The 26,448-nt window shown below is 39.4% G+C and overlaps 1 protein-coding gene across 1 annotated transcript in view; it reads right to left on the minus strand.

Moving 5' to 3' along the window:
* The window catches only part of si:dkey-106n21.1 (solute carrier family 23 member 1), a 115,855-nt gene that overhangs the window by 20,419 nt on the left and 68,988 nt on the right, over positions 1–26,448 (minus strand). Inside the window, exons 6-8 of the mRNA XM_061916994.1 lie at positions 21,536–21,653; positions 12,504–12,660; positions 11,027–11,280 (exon numbers count right to left, since the gene is read on the minus strand). Coding sequence (XP_061772978.1) covers positions 11,027–11,280; positions 12,504–12,660; positions 21,536–21,653 — 529 coding nt within the window. The remainder of the gene's footprint in view (positions 1–11,026; positions 11,281–12,503; positions 12,661–21,535; positions 21,654–26,448) is intronic.

The raw sequence follows: 26,448 nt of genomic DNA on the forward strand, positions 1-26,448 counted from the left end.
ATGTTGGATGTATTCCCGACTTGTCCAGGGTGTACCCCGCCTTCCGCCCGATTGTAGCTGAGATAGGCGCCAGCGCCCCCCGCGCCCCCGAAAGGGAATAAGCTGTAGAAAATGGATGGATGGGATGGACGGATGTATTCCTCATGCAATGTTAATGTAAGATTTTTATATATTTGATGTATTATTAGTGTATTGTTGATTGAAGTAGGGCTGGGCGATATATCGATATACTCGACATATGGCGGGTTTGTCTCGATATAGAAAATGACTACATGGTGATATTACACACGTCACACGTGCAACGTCATACGCCTGCGGTACGGGCTGTCATACGAGAGAATGAAGGAAGAAAGAATTCCCAAGAAAAAAAACAGCAGGGGGTCCATCGTCTGGCATGGGTTTGGCTTCAAGTGGGAAGATGTAGAACAGACAACCGTAATATGTCAAGTATGCGGCAAAAGCCTTGCTACAAAAAGTGGCGGCGCTGCTAATTCGTAGCATCATTTGAAAAGTCACCCACTAGAGAATGAAGAGTGCTTGAAACTCCGCATGTCAACATCTCTGTCCGGTGCCACACCCACAAAATGCCCAAGTCACCATTTCCACATCAACACCGTATGAAACAAATAGTCTAAAACCGAACCTACCACATAGCGATTGGATTTCCTATTATGCAGCTCATTTTTATTTGACACTTACTGAAACATCTTGTGTGACATCATGCACAAAAGTGCACTTTATTTGTTTCAAACTATTGTGGTGGTGTTCTGTACAAAGAGTCTAGTGTTATTTTGATATGTTATCCTAACCCTAACCCTGGCCATATGGCCCAGCCCTACATTGAAGTATGCAGTATTTATTTGTTTGTTTGATGTATGATTTTTGTATGGTTGATGTATTATTGATGTATGGTTGATGTATTTCACGTGCAATATTAATGTTATATTTTTTTATATCTGATGTATTATTAATGTATTATTAGTCTATTATTGATTGAAGTACGTCTGATGCTTAATTGAAGTATTGATATATATGATTGATGTGTGATTGTTATGTATGTCTGATGCATTATTATTAATGCATGTTTATTTTTTATTTAATGAATGTTGGTTTATTTATTATATGTTTATTTATTTAGTGCATTTTTTATGTTTATTTGTTTATATAATTTATGTTTGATGTATGTTTGTTTATTTAATGTATGTTTGATGTTTGTTTGATGTATGTTTGATGTTTATGTAATGTATGTTTGTTTATTAATGTATTTTTGATTTATATTTGATGTATATTTGATGTATGGTTGATGTATGTTTGATATTTATTTAATGTATGGTTGATACATGTTTGATGTTTAATATATATATGATGTATTTTTGATGTTTATTTAATGGATATTTGATGAATTTTTGTTTGTATGATGTATGTTTGATCATTATTTAATGTATGGTTAATGTATGTTTGATGTTTATTTAATGTATGTTTGATGTATGTTCGTTAATTTAATATATGTTTGATGTTTATTTTTTTGATGTATGTTTGATTTTCATTTAATTTATGTTTGATGTTTATTTAATTTATGTTTGATGTATGTTTGTTTATTTAATGTGTTTGATTTGTATTCAATGTATGTTTAATGTATTTTTTAATTCTATTTAATGTGTGTTTGATGTATTTTTTTTATTTAATGTGTTTGATTTTTCTTAATGTATGTTTGATGTATTTTTTATTTTTATTTAATGTATGTTTGATTTTTCTTAATGTATGTTTGATGTATTTTTTATTTTTATTCAGTGTATGTTTGATGTTTATTTAATGTGTGTTTGATGTATTTTTGATTTTTATTTAATGTATGTTTGATGTATGTTTTTTTTTTTTTATGTATGTTTGATGTGTATTTAATGTATGTGTGGTGGGCGTGGCCTGCACACCTGCGGCGAAGCGGGGTGTGGCAGGACCGGCTTTGAGATTGGCGACAGGTGAGTGGATGACACAGTTGGAAGTGTTTGTCTAATCACCTGTCGCTCTTTTAAAGGCAGCAGGCGGGAAGCAGAAGTGGTTGGAGTTGGAGCACATGTGAGACACACACCACAAAGACAATTCCTGGAAAGCAAAAAGGAAAGACAGTTGCTGAAAAGCAGAAAAAGATCTATTGAAAAATAAACTTTGTCGAACTTGGAAAGCCTGTCATGTCAGTCCTTGGTGGTCCCGAGAATCCGGAAGCAGCAGACTTCCACAATTTGGCGCCCAATGTGGGGGGACCACCAAGGACTGACACGACAGGCTTTCCAAGTTAGACAAGGTTTATTATTCAATAGATCTTTTTCTGCTTTTCAGCAATTGTCTTTCGTTTGTGCTTTCCAGCAATTGTCTTTGTGGTGTGTGTCTCACATGTGCTCCAACTCCAACCACTTCTGCTTCCCACCTGCTGCCTTTAACAGAGCGACAGGTGATTACACAAACACTTCCAGCTGTGTCATCCACTCACCTGTCGCCAGTCTCGAAACCGGTCCTGCCACACCCCTCTTCGCCGCAGGTACGCAGGCCACGCCCACCACAGTATGTTTGATGTATGTTTGGTTTTTTTTATGTATGTTTGATGTTTGTTTCTCATTTAATGCATTTTTGGTGTATGTTTGATGTATATTTGATGTTTATTTAAATGTATGTGTGATGTTTTTTTAATGTATGTATTACCATGAATTGATTAACGTGGACCCCGACTTAAACAAGTTGAAAAACTTATTCGGGTGTTACCATTTAGTGGTCAATTGTACGGAATATGTAGTGTACTGTGCAATCTACTAATAAAAGTATCAATCAATCAATGTTTGATGTTTAAAATATGGTTTTATGTGTTTGATATTATTTTATGTATGTTTGATGTGTTTTGATGTGTGATGTATGTTTGATGTATGTTTGATGCACTTTGATGTACGTGTGATGTATGTTCGATGTATATGTGATGTGTTTTGATGTATGTTTGATGTAGGTTTGATGTGTTTTGAAGTACAAGTGCTGTATGTTTTTATGTTTGATGTGTTTCGATGTATGTTTGATGTATTCTGATGTATGTGTGTTTGTATGTTTGATGTGTTTTGATGTAAGTGTGATGTATGTTTGTATGTTTGATGTATGTTTGATGTATTTTGACGTATGTGTGTTTGTATGTTTGATGTGTTTACATGTACGTGTGATGTATGTTTGATGTATGTTGTGTTCTGATGTACGTTTGATGTATTTTGATGTACGTATGATGTGTGTTTGTATGTTTGATGTGTTTTGATGTACGTTTGATGTACGTGTGACGTATGTTTGATGTATGTTTGATATGTTTTGATGTACGTTTGATATATGTGTGTATGTTTGATATGCTTTGATGTATGTTTGTATTTTGATGTACATGTGATGTGTGTTTGTATGTTTGATGTGTTTACATGTATGTGTGATGTATGTTTGATGTATGTTGTGTTTTGATGTACGTTTGATGTATTTTGATGTACGTATGATGTGTGTTTGTATGTTTGATGTGTTCTGATGTACGTTTGATGTATATTTGATGTGTTTTGATGTACGTGTGATGTATGTTTGATGTGTTTTGATGTACGTGTGATGTATGTTTGATGTGTTTTGATGTACGTTTGATATATGTGTGTATGTTTGATGTGCTCTGATGTATGTTTGATGTATTTTGATGTACATGTGATGTGTGTTTGATGTACGTGTGATGTATGTTTGATGTTTACATGTATGTGTCGTGTATGTTTGTATGTTTGATGAGTTTTGATGTATGTAGGATGTATGTTTGATGTGTTTTGATGTAATTTGATACATTTGGATGTACGGGTGATGTATGTTTGATGTAAGTTTGATGTGTTTTGATGTAGGTTTGATGTGTTTTGAAGTATGTGTGATGTATGTTTGATGTGTTTTGAAGTACGTGTGATGTATGTTTGTATGTTTAGATGTACGTTTGAGTTCAAAGGTGAACGGTAGCCATCCTGGTGTATGCCAGGTGATAAAACCTCAAACATAAAGTTGTTTGTAAGGAGGAGCTCTCCACCAATCAGAGGGCACCTGATCGGGCCTCTTGATTGGAACAGCCGCTCTAGGGGCGTGTCCAGCTGGTTAGAGTGACAGGTGTGGTTACTTGCTTGAAAGAACACCTGTGTGCGTAGCTGCCAAGGTTTGATTGGTGTTTGATCGGTCTTAAGTTGATTGAAGACTTCAGTCCAAAAAGTGACGACTTTTGAAATGCTTCACTTGATATTCCGGGGGGGGGGGGGGGAGAAACCCGCCTTGGCTCACATGAAGAAGTGCAGAGCAGAGCTGAGGACGTGACCCTGAGGTGTGCCTCCCTGCTTTCAACACTCCACCTGAGTTGGCAATAAGTATTGCAGTTTTCCTTCCAAGAAGAACATCATCTGCCAGAGGAGGAAGCCATGACCGACACGTCATAACACACGCTGCTGCACGTAATGAACGCTAAATGGCTTCTACTCGTATTGCGCTTTGCTACCTTCAAGGTACTCCAAGCGCTTTGACACTATTCACCCATTCACATACACATTCACACACTGATGGAGGGAGCTGCCATGCGAGGCCCTCACTAGCACCCATCAGGAGCAAGGGTGACGTGTCTTGCTCAAGGACACAACGGATGTGACGATGGTGGTAGAAGGTGGGGATCGAGCCAGGAACCCTCAGGTCGCTGGCACGGCCACTCTCCCAACCGCGCCACGCCGTCCTGTAATACAATCTGCTTTTGAGTGATTATACTGTATACGGTATTACTGCGATGTGCTGAGTCAGCTCTTTTATTGATAATATATATCCGAAAACATGCTGAATCAGTCTTATTTTGGAATGTGCTGAATCAGCTTTTAATTAGTAATATATGCCTGCAACATGCTGAATCAGCTTTTTATTGAGAACATATACATGTATTGTGCTGAGTCAACTCTTTATTGATAATATATACAAACCCTGTTTCCATATGAGTTGGGAAATTGTGTTAGATGTAAATATAAACAGAATACAATGATTTGCAAATCCTTTTCAACCCATATTCAGTTGAATGCACTACAAAGACAACATATTTGATGTTCAAACTAATAAACTTTTTTTTTTTTTTTTTTTTGGGCTAATAATAATTAACTTAGAGTATCATGGCTGCAACACGTGCCAAAGTAGTTGGGAAAGGGCATGTTCACCACTATATTACGTCACCTTTTCTTTTAACAACACTCAATAAACGTTTGGGAACTGAGGAAACTAATTGTTGAAGCTTTGAAAGTGGAATTCTTTCCCATTCTTGTTTTATGTAGAGCTTCAGTCGTTCAACAGTCCGGGGTCTCCGCTGTCGTATTTTACGCTTCATAATGCGCCACACATTTTCCATGGGAGACAGGTCTGGACTGCAGGCGGGCCAGGAAAATACCTGCACTCTTTTTTTACAAAGCCACGCTGTTGTAACACGTGCTGAATGTGGTTTGGCATTGTCTTGCTGAAATAAGCAGGGGTGCCCATGAAAAAGATGGCGCTTAGATGGCAGCATATGTTGTTCCAAAACCTGTATGTACCTTTCAGCATTAATGGTGCCTTCACAGATGTGTAAGTTACCCATGCCTTGGGCACTAATGCACCCCCATACCATCACAGATGCTGTTTTTTTAACTTTGCGTCGATAAAAGTCTGGATGGTTAGCTTTCCAATTGGTCCGAATGACACGATGAGGAATATTTCCAAAAACAATTTGAAATGTGGACCCGTCAGACCACAGAACACTTTTACACTTTGCATCAGTTCATCTTAGATGATCTCAGGCCCAGAGAAGCCGGCGCCGTTTCTGGATGTTGTTGATGAATGGATTTCGCTTTGCAAAGTAGACCTTTAACTTGCACATACAGTTTTATCGACCAACTGTATTTAGTGACAGTGGTTTTCTGAAGTGTTCCTGAGCCCATGAGGTGATATCCTTTAGAGATTGATGTCGGTTTTTGATACATTGCCGTCGGAGGGATGGAAGGTCACGGTCATTCAATGTTGGTTTCCGGCCATGCTGCTTACATGGAGTGATTTCTCCATATTCTCTGAACCTTTTGATGATATTATGGAGCGTAGGTGTTGAAATCCCTAAATTTCTTGCAATTGCACTTTGAGAAAGGTTGTTCTTAAACTGTTTGACTATTTGCTCACACAGTTGTGGACAAAGGGGTGTACCTCGCCCCATCCTTTCTTGTGAAAGACTGAGCATTTTTTGGGAAGCTGTTTTTATACCCAATCATGGCACCCACCTGTTCCCAATTAGCCTGCACACATGTGGGATGTTCCAAATAAGTGTTTGATGAGCATTCCTCAACTTTATCAGTATTTATTGCCACCTTTCCATACTTCTTTGTCACGTGTTGCTGGCATCAAATTCTAAAGTTAATGATTATTTGCAAAAAAAAAAAAATGTTCATCAGTTTGAACATCAAATTTGTTGTCTTTGTAGCATATTCAACTGAATATGGGTTGAAAAGGATTTTCAAATCATTGTATTCTGTTTATATTTACATTTAACACAATTTCCCAAGTCATATGGAAACGGGGTTTGTAGTTTTTACCACATTAACAGGCGGTGCTCCCTAAACGCCATCAGAACATTAATTGTGCTACTAGGGATCAAATCTCTAAACCAGGTGTGCGCCAATGTAACGCAAGGATATGAGGTGAGACTGGAGCGGTCTGACCACGTGCATACAGTACACCCCCTCAGGGAGGCTGCTACCACTTCTACAAAAAACTGTTACTACTTGGCCTGATGGGGCCTGCCAGAATCTTCTGGCACAGCACAAACTATGACGTACTTCAATGAATGTCTTCACAGTGTGCTGTGTTACATTAAAAACTGCATTGACATATCAGGGTTTACCCAAACCAAAAACCCTGGATGACCTGGGAGGCCCAGCGGATGCTCAAATAAAGAATATGCGCCTTCGGGTCAGGTAGTAGAGGTCAGTCCGGGCCAACCTGAAGAATGGCATCAAAAAGACCAGGTTGGACAATCGGATCAGGATAAAGGACAAGAATAGCAGCAGTCAGGTGTGGCAGGAAGTCCAGCTGGCAGAAGAGCCTAAACTCTTCTTTAGATGTTTTGACCAGACCAGACCTCACAGCCCACAGAAACTGTTGAAGAATGTGAACACCAAGGGCTGTGAACCCAAGGAAGGCATCCCTAGACAAGTCTTGGAGGACTGTGCGGATCAGCTGGCTGGAATCTTCACCAGGATCTTCAATCAAGCTCCGGTCTAGACCAAAGTCCCTACCTGTCCAAAATCCTCCACTCTAGTGCGTCAACCAAACAAACCCCGCAATTCGGACTTAAGTGACTAGTGGCCAGTAGCATTCACTCCAGTGGTAATGAAGTGCTTTGAGAAACTGGTTCATAGTCGCATTAGATTTGTTTCTGCCTCCTGGTTTGGACTCTCATCAGTTTTCCTAAAAGGGGAAGAGATCCACAGAGCGCTCCATGTCGCATTATCCCACCCGGAGCAGCGGGGGACATACGACCAGATGTTTTTTGTGGGCTACAGCTCGGCATTTGACAACATCCTCCCAGCAAAGTGGTGGACTAACTAAGGGACTCCAGGACTGGGCAGCCAGAGGGTCAGAATGGGCCAACATACAACCGCTGCCCTGAGACTCAGTACATTAGACTACATCAGAGGACTTTGTAGAGCAGACTCTCGCTACTTGGGAGTCCACTTTGAGGAGGAACTTACCTAATGCATCAACAGCGCAAAGTTGCAGAAGCAGGTTCAACAGAGACTCTGCATCCTAAGGCACCAAAGTAAGAAAGATGTCCCCTGGAGGCTGCCGTTGTCCTTAGAAAACATTTCAACGTAGGTGTATAGGTGTTTTGTTCTAAAGCTGCACAGTGGCTCTCAGGACTGGGCTCCACAAACCATCCACTGCCCTCTCCTCACATTAGGTGTTTTGTTCTAAAACTGCGCAGTGTCTCCGAGGACTGGGCTCCAGAAACCATCCACTGCCCTCTTCTCACACAGGAAGAGCTCCACAGTTCAAGACCACCAGGTGCACCCTAAAAACACCTTGGATTTGTGTTAGTTTTATGTCTGGACTGGAGTTATTTTTATGTCTGAATTTGAGCTATTTTTATGTCTTGATTGGAGCTATTTTTATATCTGGATTTCAGCTATTTTTATGTCTGGATTTGAGTTATTTTTATGTCTGTTTTTTTATTATTTTTATGTCTGGATTTGAGCTTGTTTTATGACTGGATTGGAGCCATTTTTATAACTGGATTGGAGCTATTTTTATGTCTGGATTTGAGGTTATTTTATGTCTGGATTTGAGTTATTTTTATGTCTAGGTTTGAGCTATTTTTATGACTGGATTGGAGTTATTTTCATGTTTGGATTTGAGTTATTCTTATGTCTGGATTTGAGCCATTTTTATGTCCGGACTTGAGCTATGTTTATGTCTGGATTGGAGTTATTTCATGTCTGGATTTTAGCTTTTTTTATGCCTGGATTTTAGCTCTTTTTATGTCTGGATTTTAACTATTTTTATGCCTGGATTTGAGTTATTTCTATGTCTGGATAGAAAATATTTTTATGTCTGGATTTTAGCTATTTTTAGGTCTGGATTTTAGCTATTTTTAGGGCTGGATTTGAGTTATTTTTAGGTATGGATTGGAGTTATTTTTATGTCTTGATTTTAGCTAATTTTATGTCTGGATTTTAGCCATTTTTTATGTTTGGATTTGAGTTATTTTTCTGTCTGGATTTGAGTTTTTTTTTGTCTGGATTTGAGTTATTTTTATGCATGGATTTGAGGTATTTTTATGTCGGGATTGAAGATATTTTTATGTCTGGATTTGAGCTATTTTATGTCTGGATTTTAACTATTTTTAGGTCTGGATTTGAATTACTTTTAGGTCTGGATTGGAGTTATTTCTATGTCTTAATTTTAGGTATTTTTATGTCTGGATTTTAGGTATTTTATGTTTGAACTTTAGGTATTTTTATGTCTGGATTTGAGTTATTTTTATGTCTGGATTTGAGTTATTTTTATGTCTGGATTGAAGATATTTTTATGTCTGGATTTTAGCTATTTTTATGTCTGGATTTTAGCTATTCTTGTGTCTGGATTTGAGTTATTTTTATGCCTGGATTTGAGTTATTTTTATGTTTGGATTGAAGATATTTTTATGTCTGGATTATAGCTATTTTTATGTCTGGATTTTAGTTATTTTTATGTCTGGATTTGAGCTATTTTGATGTCTGGATTTGAGTTATTTTTATGTCTGGATTGAAGATATTTTTATGTCTGGATTTTAGCTATTTTATGTTTGAACTTTAGGTATTTTTATGTCTGGATTTGAGTTTTTTTCATGTCTGGATTTGAGTTATTTTTATGTCTGGATTTGAGTTATTTTTAGGTCTGGATTGGAGTTATTTCTATGTCTTAATTTTAGGTATTTTTATGGCTGGAGTTTAGGTATTTTATGTTTGAACTTTAGGTATTTTTATGTCTGGATTTGAGTTATTTTTATGTCTGGATTTGAGTTATTTTTATGTCTGGATTGAATATATTTTTATGTCTGGATTTTAGCTATTCTTATGTCTGAATTTAAGTTATTTTTATGCCTGAATTAGAGTTATTTTTATGTCTGGATTGAAGATATTTTTATGTCTGGATTTTAGCTATATTTATGTCTGGATTTTAGCTATTTTTATGTCTGGATTTTAGCTATTTTGATGTCTGGATTTGAGTTATTTTTATGTCTGGGTTGAAGATATTTTTATGTCTGGATTTTAGCTATCTTATGTTGAACTTTAGGTATTTTTATGCCTGGATTTGAGTTTTTTTCATGTCTGGATTTGAGTTATTTTTATGTCTGGATTTGAGTTATTTTTATGTCTGGATTGAAGATATTTTTATGTCTGGATTTTAGCTATTTTTATGTCTGGATTTTAGCTATTTTTATGTCTGGATTTGAGTTATTTTCATGTATGGATTTGAGTTATTTTTATGTCTGGATTGGAGATATTTTTATGTCTGGATTTTAGCTATTTTCATGTCTGGATTTTAGCTATTTTTATGTCTGGATTTGAGTTATTTTTAGGTCTGGATTGGAGTTATTTTTATGTCTGTATTGGAGATATTTTTATGTCTGTATTGGAGATATTCTTATGTCTGGATTTGAAGTATTTTTATGTCTGGATTTTAACAATTTTTATGTCTGTATTTGAGTTATTTTTATATATGGATTTGAGTTATTTTTATGTCTGGATTTCATTTATTTTTATGTCTGGATTTGAGTTATTTTCATGTATGGATTTGAGTTATCTTTATGTCTGGATTGGAGATATTTTTATGTCTGGATTTTAGCTATTTTCATGTCTGGATTTTCGGCTATTTTTATGTCTGGATTTCAGTTATTTTTAGGTCTGGATTGGAGTTATTTTTATGTCTGTATTGGAGATATTTTTATGTCTGTATTGGAGATATTTTTATGTCTGGATTTTAGCTATTTTTATGTCTGGATTTTAAGTATTTTTATGTCTGTATTTGAGTTATTTTTATGTCTGTATTTGAGTTATTTTTATAAATGGATTTGAGTTATTTTTATGTCTGGATTTCATTTATTTTTATGTCTGGATTTCAGTTATTTTTATGTCTGGATTTTAGCTATTTTTATGTCTGGATTGGAGCTATTTTTATGTAAATAAAATCATTTAGCACACGCAGTGTGATTTTTTAAGACTGAAGCGGTAGAAAAAGGGTGGATGGATGGATATACCGGCAAGAGAATATGTAAATATAATCATTTAGCACACAAAGTGTGATTTATCAAGACTGAAATGTAAACACAATCATGTGCTCGAGTTAACACGTACGCACAGTTGAATATGTCAGAGTTGATTGTGCGTACGTTTGTATGAGCTGTGTTTAGGTGCATACTGCCACCTGCTGGTCAGAGTTGACAGTCCCGTCATAAAGTGTTGTAGCCACCGACCTTGGTGATGCCGAGCGCAGCGATGTTCTGGCTGTAGGACGTGGTTCCGTTCCCGGTCCCCCACAGGCCGGCCAGGATGCAGCCCAGGCCCTCCACGGCGATGCCGCGGTTGATGGCGTGGGTAGGCGGGGGCGGGGCGCCCGACAGTCGAGCGCAGGCGTAGTAGTCGCCGATGGATTCCATGGTGGAGGCCAGGACGCCCGCCATCATGCCCAACACTGACGACACGCTCACTGTGGGCAAACCCCACTGACCTGCCAGGGACAATCATCTTCACTCTCACTTTTCACATATGCAGTTGTATTCACATCTACAGTATATACATATATATATATATATATTACTGATATATTCACACTTATACGTAATATTCACTTCTACAATATATATATATATATTACTGATATAATCACACTTATAAGTAATATTCACATCTACAATATATACAGTAAGTATTACTGATGTATTCACACTTATAAGTAGTATTCACATTTAGAAAATAAATATATCATGGATATATTTACACTTATAAATAATATTTACATGTAGAAAATGTATATATATTACTGATATATTCATATTTACAAGTAGTATTCACATCTAGAATATATATATATATATTACTGATATATTCACACGTATAAGTAATATTTACATGTAGAAAATATGTATATTTTACAGATATATTCATATTCAAAAGTAGTATTCATACCTAGAAAAAAATATATATATATATAAATATTACTGATATATTCACACTTATAAGTAATATTCACATCTAGAATATATATATATATATATATATATACATATATATATATATGTATATATATATTACTGATATATTCACACTTATAAGTAATATTTACATGTAGAAAATATATATATTTTACAGATATATTCACATTTATGAGTAGTATACATATCTAAAAAATATATATATTACTGATATATTCACACTTATAAGTAATAATTACATGTGGAAAATATATATTTATATTACTGATATATTCACACGAATAAGTAATATTCAAATGTAGAATATATATGTTACTTAAATATGCACACTTATAAGTAACATTTACATCTACAAAATATATATATTATTAATAAATTCACACTTATAATATTCACATTTAGAATATATATATGTATTACTGATATATTCACACTGATAAGTAATATTTACATGTAGAAAATATATATTTTCCAGATATAGTCACACTTATAGGTAATATTCACATCTAGAAAAAAAAAAATATATATATATAGATATTACTGATATATTCACACTGATAAGTAGTATTCACACCTAGAACAAATATATTACTGATATATTCACATGTACAGGTCATTTATAGTACATATTCAGTCATGAGAAATATTTGATTGAAATATTCAGTTTGAAGGAATATACAAGTGAAGTATTCAGGGTTGAAAGTGAAACATTGACAGTCAGGTGTGGTTGTTTGCACACCTGGGTATGGGATGTGGAACCAGGGTGAGGTGGTGATGGCGTCCGTGTTGATGTCGGTCCTGGCCAAGAAGCCATAATGGTCCGCCTCAGAGGGAAGCACCTGGCAGACGGTCAGCAGGTAGCAGAACAGCCAGCTGCCGCACATCCCCAGCAGAGCCTGTGACACAGCAGGGAGGGAATCTACAAGGAGCTCACAACTTCATAGGTCACATTGTCATAGGTCACACTGTCATAGTTAATATTGTCATAGGTCACATCTTCATGGGTCACATTGTCATAGTTAATATCGTCATAGGTCACATCTTCATAGGTCAGATAGTCAAAGTTAATATCGTCATTGGTTACATCGTCATAGGTCAGATTGTCAAAGTTAATATCGTCATATGTCACATCTTCATAGATCAGATTGTCAAAGTTAATATCGTCATAGGTTACATCTTCATAGGTCAGAGTGTCAAAGTTAATATCGTCATAGGTCACATCTTCATAGGTCAGATTGTCAAAGTTAATATCGTCATAGGTCATATCGTCATAGGTCAGATTGTCAAAGTTAATATCGTCATAGGTCACATCTTCATAGGTCAGATTGTCAAAGTTAATATCGTCATAGGTCAGATTGTCAAAGTTAATATCGTCGTAGGTCACATCGTCATAGGTCATATTGTCATAGATCCCATCTTCATGGGTCACATCTTCATAGGTCATATCGTCATAGGTCACATATTCATGGGTCAGATTGTCATAGTTAATATCGTCATAGGTCACATCGTCATATTTCACATCTTCATAGGTCAGATTGTCATGGTTAATATCGTCATAGGTCAGATTGTCAAAGTTAATATCGTCATAGGTCACATCGTCATAGGTCATATTGTCATAGATCCCATCTTCATGGGTCACATCTTCATAGGTCATATCGTCATAGGTCACATATTCATGGGTCACATTGTCATAGTCAATATCGTCATAGGTCACATCTTCATAGGTCAGATTGTCATAGTTAATATAGTCATAGGTCACATCGTCCTAGGTCAGATTGTCATAGTTAGTATCGTCATAGGTCACATCTTCATGGGTCACATTGTCATAGTCAATATCGTCATAGGTCACATCTTCATAGGTCAGTTTGTCAAAGTTAATATCATCATAGGTCACATCTTCATAGGTCGGATTGTCGAAGTTAATATCGTCATAGGTCACATCTTCATAGGTCAGATTGTCAAAGTTAATATCATCATAGGTCACATCTTCATAGGTCAGATTGTCAAAGTTAATATCGTCATAGGTCACATCGTCATAGGTCATATGGTCATAGATCCCATCTTCATGGGTCACATCTTCATAGGTCATATCGTCATAGGTCACATCTTCATAGGTCAGATTGTTATAGGTCAGATCTTCATGGGTCATATCGTCATAGTTGTTATTTTCATATTTCATATCTTCATGGTTGATGTTGCCAAGGGGGATAAGGACATTGCAGTCCTATACACTGGTCAGCAGAGGCCAGTAAGGTCACATGACCAGGAGCCGCGACAGGAAGTGGAGTAAAGGATGATAACTAGGAATTCTGCCAAAGCTCCGAGGAACTAGCTTTGACCTTTTTCAAACATGTTCAAAATGAATAGTTACAAGATGATAATAAACACGGGGAAGATCATTTGTATTGGTAAATTGGTCATGCAGGTGTGTGACAGCATGACAGGTGTAATGCAGGTGTGTGTGACAGCATGACAGGTGTAATGCAGGTGTGTGTGACAGCATGACAGGTGTAATGCAGGTGTGTGTGACAGCATGACAGGTGTAATGCAGGTGTGTGTGACAGCATGACAGGTGTAATGCAGGTGTGTGTGACAGCATGACAGGTGTAATGCAGGTGTGTGTGACAGCATGACAGGTGTAATGCAGGTGTGTGTGACAGCATGACAGGTGTAATGCAGGTGTGTGACAGCATGACAGGTGTAATGCAGGTGTGTGTGACAGCATGACAGGTGTAATGCAGGTGTGTGACAGCATGACAGGTGTAATGCAGGTGTGTGACAGCATGACAGGTGTAATGCAGGTGTGTGTGACAGCATGACAGGTGTAATGCAGGTGTGTGTGACAGCATGACAGGTGTAATGCAGGTGTGTGTGACAGCATGACAGGTGTAATGCAGGTGTGTGTGACAGCATGACAGCACACCTCCCTTTTTCTTGGCAGAGCAACCTTGTTATATTTTTATTGTATTTTTATTTTTATTTTATTTTATGGCTCCGTTCATTCATTCATTTCCCCTCTGGGATTAATAAAGGAGCTCGTTTTGGCAGAGGATGTTGCAAATGTTGCCAAGCAAGACTTTGCACCGACACTTGGAACACAGAGCAGTTTTTATTCATCTGCAGCTTCTTCTAGCTCACACCATCAAGTGAACGCATGAGTGCTGTGAAATGATGATAACATGAATGTGTGAAATGATAAAAAGGTGTGGTGTGAAATGATGAAAATATGAGTGTTGTGAAATGATAAAAACATGACTGTTGTGAAATGTTGAAAACATGAGTGGTGTGAAGTGATGAAAACATGAATGTGTGAAATGATGAAAACATGACCGGTGTAAAATGTTAACAACTTGACCAGTGTGAAATGATGAAAACATGAGTGGTGTGAAATGATGAAAACATGAGTGGTGTGAAATGATGAAAACATGAGTGATGTGAAGTGATGAAAACATGAGTGGTGTGAAATGATGAAAACATGAATGTTGTGAAATGATGACAACCTGAGTGATGTGAAATAATGAAAACATGAGTGTTGTGAAATTATGAAAACATGACTGGTGTGAAATGTTGGAAACATGAGTGATGTGAAATGATGAAAACATGAATGGTGTGAAATGATAAAAATATGAGTGGTGTGAAATGATGAAAACAGGACTGGTGTGAAATGATGAAAACATGAATGTTGTGAAATGATGAAAACTTGAGTGATGTGAAATGATGAAAACATGAGTGACGTGAAGTGATGAAAACATTAATAGTGTGAAGTGATTAAAACATGAGTGGTGTCAGATGAGGAAAGCAAGAGTGGTGTGAAATGATGAAAACATGAATGTTGTGAAATGATGAAAACATGAGTGACGTGAAGTGATGAAAACATGAGTGGTGTCAAATGAGGAAAGCATGAGTGGTGTGAAATGATGAAAACATGAATGTTGTGAAATGATGAAAACTTGAGTGATGTGAAATGATGAAAACACAAGTGACGTGAAGTGATGAAAACATTAATAGTGTGAAATGATGAAAACATGAGTAGTGGGAAATGATGAAAACATGAATGTGTGAAATGATAAAAACATGAGTGGTGAGAAGTGATGAAAACATGACCGGTGTGAAATGATGAGAACATGAACGGTGTGAAATAATGAGAACATGGACAGTGTGAAGTGATGAAAATATGAGCGATGAGAAGTGATAAAAACAGTGGTGTGAAGTGATGAAAACATGAATGGTGTGAAATGATGAAAACATGAGTGGTGTGAAATTATAAAAACGTGTGGTGTGAAATGATGAAAATATGAGTGTTGTGAAATGATGAAAACATGACTGGTGTGAAATGTTGAAAACATGAATGGTAGTGTGATGTAGTGTAATGTGGTGTAGTGTAAAGTGGTGTAGTGTAATGTGGTGTAGTGTAAAGTGGTGTAGTGTAAAGTGGTGTAGTGTAATGTGGTGTAGTGTAAAGTGGTGTAGTGTAAAGCGGTGTAGTGTAAAGCGGTGTAGTGTAATGTGGTGTAGTGCAAAGTGGTGTAGTGTAATGTGGTGTAGTGTAAAGTGGTGTAGTGTAAAGTGGTGTAGTGCCATGTGGTGTAGTGTAAAGTGGTGTAGTGTAAAGTGGTGTAGTGTCATGTGGTGTAGTGTAAAGTGGTGTAGTGTAATGTGGTGTAGTGTCATGTGGTGTTAGTGTAAAGCGGTGTAGTATAAAGTGGTGTAAAGTGGTGTAGTGTAAAGTGGTGTAGTGTAATGTGGTGTAGTGTAATGTGGTGTAGTTTAATGTGGTGTAGTGTAAAGTGGTGTAGTGTAATGTGGTGTAGTGTAATGTGCTGTAGTGTAAAGTGCTGTAGTGTAAAGTGGTGTAGTGTAATGTGGTGTAGTGTAAAGTGGTGTAGTGTCATGTGGTGTAGTGTCATGTGGTGTAGTGTAATGTGATGTAGTGTAAAGTGGTGTAGTGTAATGTGATGTAGTGTAAAGTGGTGTAGTGTAATGTGGTGTAGTGTAAAGTGGTGTAGTGTAAAGTGGTGTGGTGTAATGTGATGTAGTGTAAAGTGGTGTAGTGTAATGTGGTGTAGTGTAATGTAAAGTGGTGTAGTGTAAAGTGGTGTAGTGTAATGTGGTGTAAAGTGGTGTGGTGTAATGTGGTGTAGTGTAATGTGGTTTAGTGTAATGTGATGTAGTGTAATGTGATGTAGTGTAATGTGGTGTAGTGTAAAGTGGTGTAGTGTAATGTGGTGTAGTGTAATGTGGTGTAGTGTAGTGTGGTGTAGTGTAAAGTGGTGTAGTGTCATGTGGTGTAGTGTAATGTGATATAGTGTAATGTGGTGTAGTGTAAAGTGGTGTAGTATAATGTGTAGTGTAATGTGGTGTAGTGTAAAGTGGTGTAGTATCATGTGGTGTAGTGTAATGTGGTGTAGTGTAAAGTGGTGTAGTGTAATTTGTTGTAGTTTAATGTGGTGTAGTGTAATGTGGTGTAGTGTAAAGTGGTGTAGTGTCATGTGGTGTAGTGTAAAGTGGTGTAGTGTAATGTGATGTAGTGTAAAGTGGTGTAGTGTAATGTGCTGTAGTGTAAAGTGGTGTAGTGTAATGTGGTGTAGTGTAATGTGGTGTAGTGTAAAGTGGTGTAGTGTCATGTGGTGTAGTGTAAAGTGGTGTAGTGTAATGTGATGTAGTGTAAAGTGGTGTAGTGTAATGTGATGTAGTGTAAAGTGGTGTAGTGTAATGTGGTGTAGTGTAAAGTGGTGTGGTGTAATGTGATGTAGTGTAAAGTGGTGTAGTGTAAAGTGGTGTAGTGTAATGTGGTGTAGTGTAATGTAAAGTGGTGTAGTGTAAAGTGGTGTAGTGTAATGTGGTGTAGTGTAAAGTGGTGTAGTGTAATGTGGTGTAGTGTAATGTGGTGTAGTGTAATGTGATGTAGTGTAAAGTGGTGTAGTGTAAAGTGATATAGTGTAAAGTGGTGTAGTGTAATGTGGTGTAGTGTAATGTGGTGTAGTGTAAAGTGGTGTAGTGTCATGTGGTGTAGTGTAAAGTGGTGTAGTGTAATGTGATGTAGTGTAAAGTGGTGTAGTGTAATGTGATGTAGTGTAAAGTGGTGTAGTGTAATGTGGTGTAGTGTAAAGTGGTGTGGTGTAATGTGATGTAGTGTAAAGTGGTGTAGTGTAAAGTGGTGTAGTGTAATGTGGTGTAGTGTAATGTAAAGTGGTGTAGTGTAAAGTGGTGTAGTGTAATTTGTTGTAGTTTAATGTGGTGTAGTGTAATGTGGTGTAGTGTAAAGTGGTGTAGTGTCATGTGGTGTAGTGTAAAGTGGTGTAGTGTAATGTGATGTAGTGTAAAGTGGTGTAGTGTAATGTGCTGTAGTGTAAAGTGGTGTAGTGTAATGTGGTGTAGTGTAATGTGGTGTAGTGTAAAGTGGTGTAGTGTCATGTGGTGTAGTGTAAAGTGGTGTAGTGTAATGTGATGTAGTGTAAAGTGGTGTAGTGTAATGTGATGTAGTGTAAAGTGGTGTAGTGTAATGTGGTGTAGTGTAAAGTGGTGTGGTGTAATGTGATGTAGTGTAAAGTGGTGTAGTGTAAAGTGGTGTAGTGTAATGTGGTGTAGTGTAATGTAAAGTGGTGTAGTGTAAAGTGGTGTAGTGTAATGTGGTGTAGTGTAAAGTGGTGTAGTGTAATGTGGTGTAGTGTAATGTGGTGTAGTGTAATGTGATGTAGTGTAAAGTGGTGTAGTGTAAAGTGATATAGTGTAATGTGGTGTAGTGTAAAGTGGTGTAGTATAATGTGGTGTAGTGTAATGTGGTGTAGTGTAATGTGGTGTAGTGTAAAGTGGTGTAGTATAATGTGGTGTAGTGTAATGTGGTGTAGTGTAAAGTGGTGTAGTGTAATTTGTTGTAGTGTAATGTGGTGTAGTGTAATGTGCTGTAGTGTAAAGTGGTGTAGTGTAATGTGGTGTAGTGTCATGTGGTGTAGTGTAAAGTACTGTAGTGTCATGTGGTTTAGTGTAAAGTGGTGTAGTGTAATGGGATGTTGTGTAAAGTGGTGTAGTGTAATGTGATGTAGTGTAAAGTGGTGTAGTGTAATGTGGTGTAGTGTAAAGTGGTGTGGTGTAATGTGATGTAGTGTAAAGTGGTGTAGTGTAAAGTGGTGCAGTGTAATGGGATGTTGTGTAAAGTGGTGTAGTGTAATGTGATGTAGTGTAAAGTGGTGTAGTGTAATGTGGTGTAGTGTAAAGTGGTGTGGTGTAATGTGATGTAGTGTAAAGTGGTGTAGTGTAAAGTGGTGCAGTGTAATGTGGTGTAGTGTAATGTAAAGTGGTGTAGTGTAATGTGGTGTAGTGTCATGTGGTGTAGTGTAAAGTACTGTAGTGTCATGTGGTGTAGTGTAAAGTGGTGTAGTGTAATGGGATGTTGTGTAAAGTGGTGTAGTGTAATGTGATGTAGTGTAAAGTGGTGTAATGTAATGTGGTGTAGTGTAAAGTGGTGTGGTGTAATGTGATGTAGTGTAAAGTGGTGTAGTGTAAAGTGGTGCAGTGTAATGTGGTGTAGTGTAATGTAAAGTGGTGTAGTGTAATGTGGTGTAGTGTAAAGTGGTGTAGTGTAATGTGGTGTAGTGTAATGTGGTGTAGTGTAATGTGATGTAGTGTAAAGTGGTGTAGTGTAATGTGATATAGTGTAATGTGGTGTAGTGTAAAGTGGTGTAGTATAATGTGGTGTAGTGTAAAGTGGTGTAGTATAAAGTGGTGTAGTGTAAAGTGGTGTAGTATAATGTGGTGTAGTGTAAAGTGGTGTAGTATAATGTGGTGTAGTGTAATGTGGTGTAGTGTAAAGTGGTGTAGTATAATGTGGTGTAGTGTAATGTGGTGTAGTGTAATTTGTTGTAGTGTAATGTGGTGTATGTAGTGTAATGTGGTGTAGAATAAAGTGGTGTAAAGTGGTGAGGCTGTCCTGTGATGTGGTCTGGTGCAGTTTCAAGCGGTGTAATGTTTTATGTTCAATGTAAACATCGCTGGGCGTGTGCTGGACTTTCCTTTCACTGCCACTTTCTGAAGCTTCATTCCTTCACGCCAGGACGTCCCTCAGCGGTGTGTGTTTGACGAGGAGCAGCACAAAGTGGAGGCAAGCTGCTTCCTTGGCCCGTGAAAGATCAGATCAAATTGTTTTTTTAGTTCTTTCATGGCGGTGAGTCACGCCGGCACAATGTGTCAAGCTCTTCAGCCCCGAGCGCCCGTGACTCAGGTGATCGGCTCAGGTGAGTTAGATGTTGCTGCCGTTTGGACGGCGGAGCTCAGCGTGTGTTTGTGCAAACTCTCCACAAAGTCGGGCCAGCAGCATCTTGCAGCCAACCATTGCGCAACGCAAAAGAATAACAGAGAGAGGAACATGATGCGTGCATGTAGGCCGGGGGGGAGAGAGAGGGCTCACAGAGCATGTGCTGCTGGACTCTGGCAACTTCCTGGATGACCACTGTGGTAGAGGCATGACAACATGAATCTTTGGATGGCCAGCACACCTTTCAATAAGGTGATTCATTGTACACGCAGTCTTAGTAGATCGCGCACAACACGCCCACTAATATCAATCCATCCATCCATCTTCTTCCGCTTATCCGAGGTTGGGTCGCGGGGGCAGCAGCCTAAGCAGGGAAGCCCAGACTTTCCTCTCCCCAGCCACTTCATCCAGCTTTTCCCGGGGGATCTCAAGGCGTTCCCAGGCCAGCCAGGAGACATAGTCTTCCCAACGTGTCCTGGGTCTTCCCCGTGGCCTCCTGCCGGTCGGACGTACCCTAGGTGTTCGGGTGGCATCCTGACCAGATGCCCGAACCACCTCATCTGGCTTCTCTCCATGTGGAGGAGCAGCGGCTTTACATTGAGTTCCTCCTGGATGACAGAGCTTCTCACCCTATCTCTAAGGGAGAGACCCGCCACCCAGTGGACTAAACTCATTATAGCCGCTTGTACCCGTGATCTTGTCCTTTCAGTCATAACCCAAAGCTCATGACCATAGGTGAGGATGGGAACGTAGATCGACGGCTAAATTGAGAGCCTTGCCTCTCGGCTCAGCTCTTTCTTCACCACAACGGATCGATACAGCATCCACATTACCGAAGACGCTGCACCGATCCGCCTGTCGATCTCACCATCCACTCTTCCCTCACTCGTGAACAAGACTCCGAGGTACTTGAACTCCTCCATTTGGGGCAGGGTCTCCTCCCCAACCCGGAGATGGCACTCCACCCTTTTCCAGGCGAGAACCATGGACTCGGACTTGGAGGTGCTAATTCTCATCCCAGTCGCTTCACACTCGGCAGCGAACCGATCCGGTGAGAGCTGAAGATCCTGGCCAGATGAAGCCATCAGGACCACATCTGCATAAAGCAGAGACCTAATCCTGCAGCCACCAAACCGGATCCTCTCTACGCCTTGACTGCGCCTAGAAATTCTGTCCATAAAAGTTTTGAACAGAATGGGTGACAAAGCGCAGCCTTGGCGGAGTCCAACCCTCACTGGAAACATGGCCCACTTACTGCCATTGCGCCCACTAATAGTACACACTATTTTGTCATTTGCATGCGCTTTTTTGTGCCTGGTATTTGGGTCTTAGTGATCAGGCTCAAGAGTACATTTGTGCACGCTCACCGCTAACTCTACTTGGACCAACTGACACAAATTGAGTGGTTTTAAGCGGTGTTTTATTAACCGCAGGGCCGGCGAGAGCATGAAGCGGAGACTTCTTCTAAGAACCGATGTGCGCCGTTTGATGCCGTGCTGGATGAGGAGGTGGTTACTCACTGAGAAGAGCTTGAAGAGAGGGTAGTGGAAGACCTTCCACTTCTTGTCCTTGTAGGCCACCAGAGGGACGTCCACCTTGCTGAGGTACTGCGAGAAGAGCAGAATGAGACACACCGTGCTGTGGAGACACAAAACATCACATTCAGCTTCCAAAGCAAAGGAGCTTTTTAGTACTTGAGAGACTACTTAGAGCAAAACATCAAACATGAAGAAGGAATAGCATCAAAACAAAAGCTTAATATTTGTATTTTGTTTATGTCTACGTGGGAGAAGAAGAGCTCCGTCGGTTCAGTGAAGTGTTGTCATTTGTACGCAATGCACAGCAGCAAGGACTTCTGGGATATTTCTCCAGTTAAAATGATTTATTTCAGTTTGTCTACATCACAGCCTGGCCTCCTCACACATGCTAGTCAGGGTTAAACCTTGGGACCGGGAAAAAACCGATCACTAAATCTGGACGGATATCTTTTGCAGTTCTGAAACATGATCTCTATTCCCACGTGGCTTTGAGCATGAAGCGGCACGTAGCGTTTGCTGTGAGCCCAGGATGCAGAGACAGGAGTTGCAGTGCAGGTGGAAGCATATTTAATGACACACCCAAAGCTAGAGTGCAACTGGAAGTGCACCAGAAGCATAGGGGAAGCTCTCCGGGAATGAAGTTAGGCAGACTACAAAGACCTGGTTGGAATAATAAAAAAGGCTTTTAGGAAGATCTTGGAGCTAACAAATATTAAGCAACGATTTGAAAACCGTGTTTGTTCATAACTCTAATGATCCCACACCGACTCATAAGTGACACTGACTTTTAATCCTTGAGGAGATGCAGGTGACTCAAATGACTGCTAATTATCTGCAGGTGAGCAAGGGTGAAGCTACTGCTGGACAATACAATCCGAACAGGAAGTAGGAACAAAATATGAGTGCAAAAAAAGGAAGTGAACCTAAACCACGGGGAACATGTGCCAGTCGTGACAGAACGACTCCCCGTCCCCACTCCTAAGCAGCGGCCTTGCAGGAGGTGCCGAGTGGCGGACTTGCAGGAAGTGCCCCAGAAAAGGCGGGTGGCGGCCGTGCATGAAGTGCCCCAGAAAAGGCGGGTGGCGGCCGTGCAGGAGGTGCCCCAGAAAACGCAGGTGGCGGCCGTGCAGGAGGTGCCTCAAAAAAGGCGGGTGTCGGCCGTGCAGGAGGTGCCCCAGAAAAGGCGGGTGGCGGCCTTGCAGGAGGTGCCCCAGAAAAGGCGGGTGGCGGCCTTGCAGGAGGTGCCCCAGAAAAGGCAAGTGGCGGCCTTGCAGGAGGTACCCCAGAAAAGGCTGGTGGCAGCCTTGCAGGAGGTGACCTAGAAAAGGTGGGTGGCGGCCTTGCAGGAGGTGCCCCAAAACAGGCGGGAGGGCCTTGCAGGAAGGAGCTCTGCATCCCCTGTTGCACATCTGCCAGTCCTATCCCTGCCCTTCAGGAAGCAGATTCCAGACACTATCTCGAGCTCAAAGGATGAGCTGTTGGTTCGCGACCTCAGCGGGAGCAGAAACCAAGGGTGGGTTGGCTAACGGGAGGAGGTCTGTCGGTGTTGGCGGTGGAAACAGGAAGTGCAGGAGCTATGGAAGAGTGTGGAGCAGGTGAGGCAGGAGGAGCTTGAGCCTTGGAAGGCCACAGTGTGGTCTGGTCTGGGGTCCACTGGTTTGTAACGATCTGAGGTTGGTTTTACGTTCGGGCTCCAGTACTCTGGAATGTTCTCCCGGTAACAGTTCGAGATGCTACCTCAGTAGAAGCATTTAAGTCTCACCTACTCTAGCCGTTTCTTTTCTTTTTCTCCTATGTCCCACTCTCCCTTGTGGAGGGGGGTCCGGTCCGGTGGCCATGGATGAAGTACTGGCTGTCCAGAGTCGGGACCCAGGATGGACCGCTCGCCTGTGTATCGGTTGGGAACATCTCTGCGCTGCTGATCCGCCTCTGCTTGGGATGGTTTCCTGCTGGCTCCACTATGGATGGGACTCTTGCTACTGTGTTGGATCCACTTTGGACTCGACTCTCTCGGTTGTGTTGGATCCACTATGGATTGAAATGTAACAGTATCATGTTAGACGCACTCGACATCCATTGCTTTCGGTCCCCTGGGGGGGTTGCCCACATATGCGGTCCTCTCCAAGGTTTCTCATAGTAATCAGGGTCACTGTCACCGAGGTCCCACTGGGGTGAGTTTTCCTTGCCCTTATGTGGGCTCTACCGAGGATGTCGTTGTGGTTTGTGTTGTGGTTTGCGCAGCCCTTTGAGACACTAGTGATTTACGGCTATATAAATAAACAAAGATTGATTGATTGATTGATTGATTAACCTTTCTTCTTCCTCACCATTTCACTCACATCATGTTCATGTCCTTGACTCGAACACACTTTTATTTTGTTTGTTGTTTGTTTGGACGAAAAAGGCTGCCATGGTTTGTGAATGAGAAGAAGGAGGTTGATGGCGAGCATGTGGACTCCACCACGAGGATCATCTGGGCCTTCAGACATGGATTCCTTTAGAAATATTCTTGGCCCGTCATCTCCACTCCCGATGAAGAATCAACCATCTTTTATCACCGCGATAAAAAAAGATGTGCTGAGGTTGCAATAAAGTGGAAGATGAGTCCAAATGTTTGCAGATTCCCATGGAGAAGGAGGTGTGCATGGAGGTTTAGTGCGGGACCACTTCCAAACCTCACAGAGAGGAAGATTCCTTCCAAGAATGCAGGATGTCTTGAATACTTCACACACACCTGCTGGAGGGCACCGTGTACACCTTCTTACTGAGTACAGCTTCTTAGTGTGTACACCTTCTTACTGAGTACACCTTCTTACTGAGTATACCTTCTTACGGAGTACACCTTCTTAGTGTGTACACATTCTTACTGAGTACACCTTCTTAGTGTGTACACCTTCTTACTGAGTATACCTTCTTACGGAGTACACCTTCTTAGTGTGTACACCTTCTTACTGAGTATACCTTCTTACGGAGTACACCTTCTTAGTGTGTACACCTTCTTACTGAGTATACCATCTCACTGAGTACACCTTCTTACTGAGTACACCTTCTTACGGAGTACACCTTCTTAGTGTGTACACCTTCTTACTGAGTACACCGTCTTACTGAATACACCCTCTTAGTGAATACAGCTTCTTAGTGTGTACACCTTCTTACTGAGTATACCTTCTTAGTGTGTACACCTTCTTAGTGTGTACACCTTCTTAATGAGTACACCTTCTTAGTCTGTACACCTTCTTACTGAGTACACCTTCTTAGTGTGTACACCTTCTTACTGAGTACACTTTCTTAGTGTGTACACCTTCTTAGTCTGTACACCTTCTTACTGAGTACACCATGATTCAAGCATAGCGGCAGCGTGTTTACTTGTGTGTGATAGCATATATACATATATATATATATATGTATATATATATGTATACACATATGTATATATATATATATATATATATATATATATATATGTATATATATATATATATATATATATATATATATATATATATGCATATATATATATATATATATACTTATATATGTATAAATATATACATATATATATCTATACACATACACATATTTATACATATATACACACACACACATATATATATATGTATACACACACACATATATATATGTGTATGTATATACATATATATATATATATATATATATATATAAATATATATATACACACATATATATATACACACACACACATATATATATTTAAATATATATATATATATCCATACATATATTTATATATATATATATATATATATACACACATATATATATATATATATATATATACACACATATATATATATATATATATATATACACACATATATAGAGATATATTAATATATGTATGTATGTGTGTATATATATATATATATATATATATATATATATATATATTCATTAGATTCATTAGGGCTGTCAAAACGATTAAAATATTCAGTTTTTCATAGTTAACTCAAAATTAATAGTTAAATATTTTTTCATTATCAATAAAAGTACCTTCGACAGATAACTTTCTAGTTTTTATCATCATGACTAAGGAATTATGACCTGACCCTTGCCAGATCTTTGTAGTTTGCTGAGCTCCACTCAAGGATCTGGAACTTCTCAATAAAAGATGTATTTCAGAAGGCGGGGCCTTGTAAAAAAAAATCACTGCATGTGATTGGATACACCACTTGTCCGTTGTCTTGAGTGACGTGTTACTTGTACAACTCACATGGAAATCAAGCCGTGACGCTGATGAGAGCCACGCTGGAAAATCCAAACCCGGTAGGAAGAAGAGCCAAAACATCCTTGCCACCAAGAAATGACTTCAAAAAACCCTTGTCTGTTTAAAAACGTGTATACTCCATAGATGTGACAAATCAGTTGCAATAGCAGAATCCATCGCAGCACAGGACTCCTCACTGCGTGAAGCTACGTCACATCCAGGAACTCCTGGCCGGCGATCCTGATTGCTTCATTAGTTTTTGCTGTCTGGAAGGAGTTTGCAATGCCTTCAAGCCCAGATCCTTGTGTGGAGCTCAGCCAACGACAAGGATCTGGCGAGGGTCGAGTTAAGAGAGTTAGTTTGCTTTAATGAAATGTTTTTTTTTTTTTTAAAGCTCAACACAAAATGGACGTCAACACGCTTTTAATGACAATTTAAAAAAAATACTTGCAGTGTGTTTGAGTTTTACCGGATTTTGTAGAAATGCAGAATGTGTATTCCTGCTGTGGACTTCACGGTGGCAGAGGGGTTAGTGCGTCTGCCTCACAATACGAAGGTCCTGAGTAGTCAGGGTTCAATCCCGGGCTCGGGATCTTTCTGTGTGGAGTTTGCATGTTCTCCCCGTGGCTGCGTGGGTTCCCTCCGGGTA

The sequence above is a fragment of the Nerophis ophidion genome, linkage group LG12 (assembly GCF_033978795.1).
Source record: "Nerophis ophidion isolate RoL-2023_Sa linkage group LG12, RoL_Noph_v1.0, whole genome shotgun sequence".
Lineage (NCBI taxonomy): Eukaryota > Metazoa > Chordata > Actinopteri > Syngnathiformes > Syngnathidae > Nerophis > Nerophis ophidion.